At 51.0% G+C, this 8,923-nt stretch overlaps 1 protein-coding gene across 5 annotated transcripts in view; it reads left to right on the forward strand.

The window, feature by feature from the left end:
- The first annotated feature begins 5,252 nt into the window (after positions 1 to 5,252).
- Positions 5,253 to 8,923, forward strand: part of CDC25A (cell division cycle 25A) — a 33,342-nt gene continuing 29,671 nt past the window's right edge. For 4 of the 5 annotated variants that reach the window (XM_025375958.1, XM_025375961.1, XM_025375960.1 and 1 more), the window contains exons 1-2: positions 5,260 to 5,875; positions 6,858 to 6,934. In XM_025375958.1, the coding sequence (XP_025231743.1) occupies positions 5,706 to 5,875; positions 6,858 to 6,934 (247 nt within the window). In that variant the 5' untranslated portion in view covers positions 5,260 to 5,705. Of the gene's footprint in view, positions 5,876 to 6,857; positions 6,935 to 8,923 lie in introns of all 5 variants that reach the window. The other variant, XM_025375959.1, reaches the window with a different exon arrangement.

Consider the following 8,923-nt stretch of genomic DNA (forward strand, 5'->3'; position numbering starts at 1 on the left):
TGCCTGTAATCCCAGCTACTCGGGAGGCTGAGGCAGGAGACTCACTTGAACTCGGGAGGCGGAGGTTGCAGTGAATCGAGATTGCCACTACATTCCAGCCTGGGCGACAGTGAGATTCCATCTCAAAAAAAAAAAAAAAAGCCGCTTCCATGGAGTGGGGAAAATCAATGTCTGATGAGAGTGAGTCCAAGAGAAAATGGGAGGAGAGAAATTAGAGACAACTTTTTTGAGGAGTGTTATACTGTGTTGTTGTTGTTGTTTTTTTCCGGCGGAGTTTCGCTCTTCTTGCCCAGGCTGGAGTGCAATGGCGCCATCTTGGCTCACTGCAACCTCCGCCTCCCAGGTTCAAGCAATTCTCCTGCCTCAGCCTCCCGAGTAGCTGGGATTACAGGCATGCACCACTATGCCCAGCTAATTTTGTATTTTTAGTAGAGACGGGGTTTCTCCATGTTGAGTCTGGTCTCAAACTCCTGACCTCAGGTGATCCGCCCACCTCGGCCTCCCAAAGTGCTGGGATTACAGGTGTGAGCCACCGCGCCCGACCATGTTTTTTCTTTTTCTTTCTTTCTTTTTTTTTTTTGAGAGGGACTCTGTCTTCCAGGCTGGAGTGCAGTGTCCTGATCTCTGCTCACTGCATTCTCTGCCTCCTGGCTCAAGTGATTGTCCTGCCTCAGCCTCCTGAGTAGCTGGGATTACAGGTGCACACCACCATGCCTGGCTAATTTTTGTATTTTTGGTAGAGATGGAGTTTCTTTTATTTATTTATTTATTTATTGAGAGGGAGTCTCACACTGTCGCCCAGGCTGGAGTGCAGTGGCACCATCTCCACTCACATCAACCTCCCCCCTCCAAGGTTCAAGTGATTCTCCTACCTCAGCCTCCCAAGTAGCTGGCATTACAGGTGCCCACAACCACGCCCCACTAATTTTTTGTATTTTTAGTAGAGATGGAGTTTCACTATGTTGGCCAGGCTGGTCTTGAACTCCTGACCTATGATCCACCTGTCTCGGCCTCCCAAAGTGCTGGGATTACAGGCGTGAGCCACCATGCCCGGCTGAGATGGGGTTTCACCATGTTGGCCAGGCTGGTTTTGACCTCCTGACCTCGGCCTTCCAAAGTGCTGGGATTACAGGCATGAGTCATTGTGCCTGGCCAGGAGTTTTACTGTGAAGGGAAGGAATGAATATAGTTGGAGGGGAAAGTGGCATCAAGGAAAGACCTTTTGTCACTAATAATAAATATTTCATTGAAATACACTATTCATATGGAACAGCCAACAAATCTTGAGTGCGTAGCTCAGTGAATTTCCACAAGGTGAACACACTGAGGTAATCAGCACCCAGATCCAGAAACAGAAAGTGGCCAGGCGCAGTGGCTCATGCATATAATCCTAACACTTTGGGAGTCCCAGACGGAAGGATCGCTTGAGCTCGAGGGTTTGAGACCAGCCTGGGCATCACAATTAGACTCCCGTCTCTAAAATTAATTTTTTTTTCCCGAGACAGAGTCTTGCTGTGTTGCCCAGGCTGGAGTGCAGTGGCATCATCTCAGCTCACTGTAACCTCTGCCTCCTGGGTTCAAGCAATTCTCCTGCCTCAGCCTCCCAAGTAGCTGGGATTACAGGCGTGCACCACCATGCCTGGCTAATGTTTTGTATTTTTAGTAGAGATGGAGTTTCACCATGTTGGCCACGCTAGTCTCGCACTCCTTACCTCATGATCCACCCACCTCAGCTTCCCAAGGTGCTGGGATTACAGGTGTGAGCCACCATGCCTGGCAAAATAAAATTTTTAATTAGCTAGGTTTACGGGTGCATGCCTGGTTCAGGCTACTCAGGAAGCTGAGGTGGGAGGATCACTTGAACCTGGAATTTCTGTAGTGAGCCATGATCATGTCACTGTACTCCAGCCTGGGCCACAGAGCAAGACTCTGTCTCAAAAAGTGAAAAATAAATAAGAAACAGAATATGACCAGTTGCCAATATCCCCTTCATGGCCCCTTGCAATCACCACCATCTTTCTGAAAGGTAACTAGTACTATAACTTTTTTTTTTTTTTGAAACGGAGTCTCGCTCTGTCACCCAGGCTGGAGTGCAGTGGCTCAATCTTGGTTCACTGCAACCTACACCTCCTGGGTTCAAGCAATTCTCATGCCTCAGCCTCCATAGTAGCTGGAATTACAGTTGTGTGCCACCACGCATGGCTAAATTTTGTGTATGTAGTGTGTGTGTATATATATGTGTGTGTATTATATATGTATATGCGCGCACACACGTGCGTGCGTGTGTGTGTATGTGTGTGTATATATATATATATATATTTTTTTTTTTTTAGTAGAGACGGGGTTTCACCATGTTGGCCAGGCTGGTCTCGAATTCCTGGCCTCAAGTGATCTGCCTGCCTCAGCCTCCCAAAGTGCTGGGATTACAGGTGTGAGCCAGACCTAAACAGCATGTTCTCTTCTGTGTCTTCCGTCTTATGTTTGACATTGATGTGAGATTCACTCCTACTGTGGATAGTGCTTCTGTCCTTTTCATCACTGTATAAAATAACTTTGTTCTATTTACTGATTTAATTGTTGATGGGCATTAAGGTTGCTTTCTGTTTGGGGCTACAATGATTAACATGGCCATGAATATTTGTGCACGTGCATTTTGGCACATTTGAACTGTACTGTAGCTTCTGTGCCAACTTTTCCCTTCCCACAGCCTTCTGTGGCCACCTCCTTGCCTTCCCACGATTTCCATGGTTGCCCATGACCTCCTTCTGGCCACCTTCAGTGACTCTCCTCGGTGCACCTCTGAACTATGGACTCAGCTGCTCCCTTGTGGTTTCTTTCTCAGCCCCAGCTTTGTGGTCCTGTCCCACTACATGAAGTCCTCAATGCTAGTGCTCCCCAGATCCAGGGTCCTAAAAACCCTTTGTACATCCTCAGTGGGCATTACCATCTTCATGCTAATCAACACCAAATCTGTCTCCTGACTACACCCCCTGGCCAGGCCACCAGCACAAAACTGAGCTCATCAAATTCCTCCAAGAATTATGTCTCCAGTTGTTGAAATGTTACATCCACCCAGGTACTTGAATCATTACCTAAGAATCATTCTAGCCTCCTCCCTTCCCTCTAGCCCCCTACAATCTTAACTCTCAATTATCAAAATCTGATGAGATCTACCTCCTTCAGGGCTCCCAGGGTCATTCCTTTCCTTCGGTCTCTGAGCCCCCACCTTGCTTCAGAATCTCCCAGACTTTTGGGACAGCCAAAAGTCCTTGTTCCTCAGGCCTCTCCACTCTCCTCCACTGATCCACCCTAAAGCAAATCTGATCAGGTTATCACATACCCTCCACACCCTCCACTGTCCACAGGATAAGACCAAACTCTTCAGCAAAGTCCAATCCTTTCAAGAACTGTCCCTCACAGCCACTCCCATGTGCCCATTCTAGAACCGACTGGATCACAGGAGTAGTTCCCGGCAAGTACAGCGCCCCTCCTCACCTCCTGGCTGCTGAGGACCCTTTCCTTAGAAAGCACTTCCCCCCAGCTCCAAGCTCCCCTTCTCCAGCAACCTTCACCTTCAGCTTTAATCTCCTTTGGGACGTGCCCCCCACCGTACTGCCTTCCCCAGTCTCCGCCCCTCCTCTAGGTGCCCACCGGCCCTCCGTGAACCACAGCTATTGTCATGGTAATAATTTCATTATTAGAAGGAGCTTTATGCTCAGCGGACCAGAGCTCCCTGAGGGCAAGGGATTGTGGCATTATTTCAAGCACTGAATTTGTTCTAGTAATCCCTGAATAAACATATGTTGGATGAATGAATGCGGTAACAGGAATGTTGAGCCATGTATTAAACCACACAAAACACAGGAGGAGAGGAAAGTACTCAGAGATACGACAGGGAGAACTATTTGAAACAGTTCACAGACCCTGTGAACTGTGCAGAGAGGCCTAAATAGCCTGGGGCTTCTGGAGGGAAGGGAGGTTCCTGGGTGGTGGAGCACTGGTGCACAGAAAAGCAGATGAATCCTGAGAGGGAGATTCCCCACTGTGAAGGGTCTGGTGTTGGGGCCAAAGGCTGGGGGCTTCCACCTGTCCATCATGGCTTTTCAAACTGTAGGGTTTTTTTTTTTTGGAGATAGGGGGCAGGGGGGTGTCTCACTTTGTTGCCCAGGCTGGTCTCAAATTCGTGGGCTCAGGCAATCCTCCCACTTCGCCCTCCCAAAGTGCTGGGATTATAGATGTGAACCACTATGCTCAGCAGTAGGTTGCAATTAAATCATGCACTTATGGCTCTCAAAATCGTTCTAGGAACTGCCACAGGTGCAGGGGCTATAAAAGTAAATACGCCCACTTAGAAAATGGGGATAATTCTATGTCACAGAGTTGTAAAGATTAAATGAATTAATACAGATTAACACACTGGGAACAGCGTCAAGTGCATAAGCACTATGTAAACTTTAGCTATTATTTGCTATTATTGTATTTGCTGTTAATTGCTCTCTAGGTGCTCCCAGGGGGCTAAGAAGTCGTGGGAAGAAAGAAATGATTCTAAGAGAATCCAGTAAGGGCTAGAATGGAAGTGAGCAAACAATGCTGAGGCCCACAGCACATGTTGTACTGCGGGGTTCAAATCCCATAAGGCCAGCAACACCCGGGGTCTGTGAGCCCTCCAGAGTTGGGCCCTGGTGGTCGAGTCCAGTCCTGGGGGTCATTCCATTCCCTCCCTCATTATAAATTGGGGCCTGAAGGCCCGGGGCGGAAGAAAGGGGTCCACAATACTGCACGGTTAGAGGCCGAGCCAAGGCTGGATCCGGCCAGACCTCCACAGCTCTTCCTTAGCCTCCACATTCCCTCAGGGTGTGGGGCGCCAGGTTGGGGGCGAGGTAGTGGAGGCCCAACGGAGGCCGAAGCTAACTGGACGGCGCCTCGCGATGGGAACTACGCTTCCCAGCATGCGACGGGGCAAGGGGGCCTTTCAGCCGCGAGCAGTGTCTCGCAGGGTCTGCTGGGAGTTTTCATTGACCTCTGATCCCCCCCGCTCATTTTGATCCGCGCTAGTCCACTCTAGGCTCCGCCCCCTTCTGAGAGCGGATGACCTGGCAGAGTCCCGCGAGCCGCTTCCTTCTTCCCCTCTCATTGGCCCAGCCTAGCTGCCATTCGGTTGCGAGGAGGAGAAGTTGCTTACTGATTGGTGGATTCCGTTTGGCGCCAACTAGGAAAGGGGGGCGGGGCAGCAGCGGCCCCCACTGAGCTGCTATTACCGCGAAAGGCCAGATTGGTTGCGACAGCTTGGGTAAGAGGTGGAGGTCGGCTCGGTTTTCTGCTACCCAGAGCTGGGCAAGCGGGTGGGAGAACAGCGAAGACAGCTTGAGTCTGGGCCGTTGCCTCGAGGCTCTCGCCCGCCTTCTCTCGCTGACCCGCCGCGTTTGTTTGGATTTAATCTTCAGGTTGCCGGCGCCCGCCCGCCCGCTGGCCTCGCGGTGTGAGAGGGAAGCACCCGTGCCTGTGGCTGGCGCCTGGAGGGTCCGCACACCCGCCCGGCCGCGCCGCTTGCCCGCGGCAGCCGCGTCCCTGAACCGCGGAGTCGTGTTTGTGTTTGACCCGCGGGCGCCGGTGGCGCGCGGCCGAGGCCGGTGTGTGCGGGGCGGGGCGGTCGCGGCGGAGGCGGAGGAAGAGGGAGCTGGAGCTCTGCGAGGCCGGGCGCCGCCATGGAACTGGGCCCGGAGCCCCCGCACCGCCGCCGCCTGCTCTTCGCCTGCAGCCCCCCTCCCGCGCCGCAGCCCGTCGTGAAGGCGCTATTTGGCGCGCCAGCCGCCGGGGGACTGTCGCCTGTCACTAACCTGACCGTCACTATGGACCAGCTGCAGGGGCTGGGCAGGTGAGGAGAGACCGGCGGGCGGTGTCCCAGGCCCCTGGCCTCGGCGTCGGCCTCGGGGAGATCAGGCCAGGAAACGGACCGGGAGAAGGGCGAGACCCTTCCGTCCGGGTTCGCCGCTCGGGGACCAGCCGGGCTAGGGCCCGCCATGTGCACCCCCGCCCGGGCGGAATGTTGGGCGGGAGAGGCGGTCCGGACCTCCCAGGGGAAGATGTGGAGATCTCGGGCCTAAGCCCAAGCCAGGCCCACCTTCACCCATTTCGGATTGCTCCGTACTCTACTTCTGTCTCTATCCCTGGAAGCTCTTTGGAATCTACCCCCGCGGGGAAAATCAGGCTCTTCTAGGCGCTCACATTCACCCTTTGCTAAACCACCCTCAGGATCTTAGTTTGCTGTGATCTTTGTTCCTTCTCAATAAAGGACCATGGCATTTTCTTTCCTGGCGTTTATGTAAAATCATCTCAGTCCCTCGACCCGTGCACATTCCTGATGTCCACTCTGCTGCTTTCCTAAGGCCAGGTCTTTTTACCTAACTTTCTGAAAGCTTCCTGGGCTTTTCCTGATAGCAAAAAATGCATTCCACGGTGTTTCCGGCGGAAGAGCTACTTTCCCTTCAATCTCTGGCATCCCATTTGCTAAGCACATGTCTTGTGCATTTCCCAACTTCTGAAAAGCAGAAAGTGCCCTGTTCAACTTTCATCCCGACTCTGTCACAGTACCTAGGACACATGCTCTTGTTTTAGGAAATACCCCAATATTTGCCATAGCCATCATAACCTGCAGTGTGGTCCAAGGCCATGCCCACCCACTCCTTTTTTCTCCTTTGCCTAAGTGCTAATTGGGTGTTCAGAGTGGCAAAGTGGGATCTTTGCTTCTTAATCTGCTTCTTAAAGTGGCTGCTGCTTAATCTCATGGCCTATCTCCTGCATGTGACCTTTTAATTATATCCTATAAATCACTCATGGTTTATTTCTGTTGGTTTCAGTGATTATGAGCAACCACTGGAGGTGAAGAACAACAGTAATCTGCAGAGAATGGGCTCCTCTGAGTCAACAGATTCAGGTATTTAAGTCTGTTGTGTGGGGAGCAATACTGTGAATTTCCTGAAACATGCCTTTTCACCCAGGAGGTTAGTTTTGGTTAGAACTTGAGGAAGTCACGGCATTGGGTGATAAACACTTTTTTTTTTTTTGAGACAGAGTTTCGCTCTTGTTGCCCAGGCTGGAGTGCAATGGCATGATCTCGGCTCACCACAACCTCCACCTCCCGGGTTCAAGTGATTCTCCTGCCTCAGCCTCCCAAGTAGCTAGGATTACAGGCATGCACCACCACGCCCAGCTAATTTTGTATTTTTTAGTAGAGACAGTTTCTTCATGTCGGTCACGCTGGTCTTGAACTCCCAACCTCAGGTGATCCTCCTGCCTCGGTCTCCCAAAGTGCTAGGATTACAGGTGTGAGCCACCACGCCCATTGATAAACATTATTAAGAAGAATACAAAGGAGCCCTTATGGCTATTTATGAAGAAAGGAAATAGGCTTCGAATGTCTGTAAGGAGATGGTGTGCGCTTGCCCTTTAAGGATGGGTAGTAAAGTAAAATTCACCATACCACCGTAAGTGGCATTCAGGCAATCTTACTGGCTAAAATACAGGGTCAAATTATTGGAAGTACAGTGTCATGAAATCATTTCATTGATGCTGCTATGGAGGAAATTGCCAGTGCATTTCATTCTTCATGCATTCATATTACTGCAGAGTTTATCTGTATTTTTACAGATAAGACCGTTGGGGCAAAGATGCTTTAGGTTAAAGGAATTGCAAGAGCAAAAGTCCTTTTTTTTTTCTGAGACGGCGTCTTGCTCTGTTGCCCAGGCTGGAGTGCAGTGGCGCAATCTTGGCTCACTGCAACCTGCGCCTCCGGGGTTGATGCCATTCTCCTGCCTCACCCTCCCGAGTAGCTGGGACTACAGGCACCCGCCACCACACCCGGCTAATTTTTTTGTATTTTTAGTAAAGATGGGGTTTCACTGTGTTAGACAGGATGGTCTCAATCTCTTGACCTCATTGTCCCCCCGCCTCGGCCTCCCAAAGTGCTGGGATTACAGGTGTGAGCCACCACGCCCGGCTGCAAAAGTCTTAAAATGTAATGTAGGCTTCTGTATGTAGAATGTAATTTAATAGAGAACTGGGGATAGGATTATCATTTGTAGCAGTGTGGTGAGCAAGGGCTCTAACACTTCACTTTCTGTAAGGCTACCTAGACATGTGAGCTATGGGTGGGTGGGTCTGCGTCATCTGAGCTGACATATAAGTAATGCTGAACAGTGTCTCCTTCACCCTGCTTCCTGTTTTGAGATGGACACCTTGGTGTCATTTTGTTAAAGGCAGCAAGTGCTTGCCTTGCATGTCATGACTAGTAGTATTTTTCATTTTGAGACAAGGTCTCAACTCTTGTCACCCATGCTGGAATGCAGTGGCCCCATCTTGGCTCACTGCAACCTCCGCCTCCAAGATTCAGACAATTCTCCTGCCTCAGCTTCCCTAGTAGCTGGAATTACAGGTGCAGGCCACCACATCCAGCTAGTTTTTGCATTTTTTTTTTTTTTTTTTTTGAGACGGAGTCTCGCTCTGTCGCGGAGGCTGGAGTGCAGTGGCCAGATCTCAGCTCACTGCAAGCTCCGCCTCCCGGGTTCCCGCTATTCTCCTGCCTCAGCCTCCCTAGTAGCTGGGACCACAGGCGCCGCCACCTCGCCCGGCTAATTTTTTGTGTTTTTAGTAGAGACGGGGTTTCGCCGTGTTAGCCAGGATGGTCTCGATCTCCTGACCTTGTGATCCGCCTGTCTCGGCCTCCCAAAGTGCTGGGATTACAGGCTTGAGCCACCGCGCCCGGCCAGTTTTTGCATTTTTAGTAGAGACGGGTTTCACCATGTTGGCCAGGTTGGTCTCAAACTTCTGACCTCAGGTGATCCACCCACTTCAGCCTCCCAAAGTGCTGGGATTACAGGGGTGAGCCACTGCACCTGGCCTTTTTTTTTTTTTTTTTTTTTTTTTT

Source organism: Theropithecus gelada, chromosome 2 (assembly GCF_003255815.1).
Source record: "Theropithecus gelada isolate Dixy chromosome 2, Tgel_1.0, whole genome shotgun sequence".
Lineage (NCBI taxonomy): Eukaryota > Metazoa > Chordata > Mammalia > Primates > Cercopithecidae > Theropithecus > Theropithecus gelada.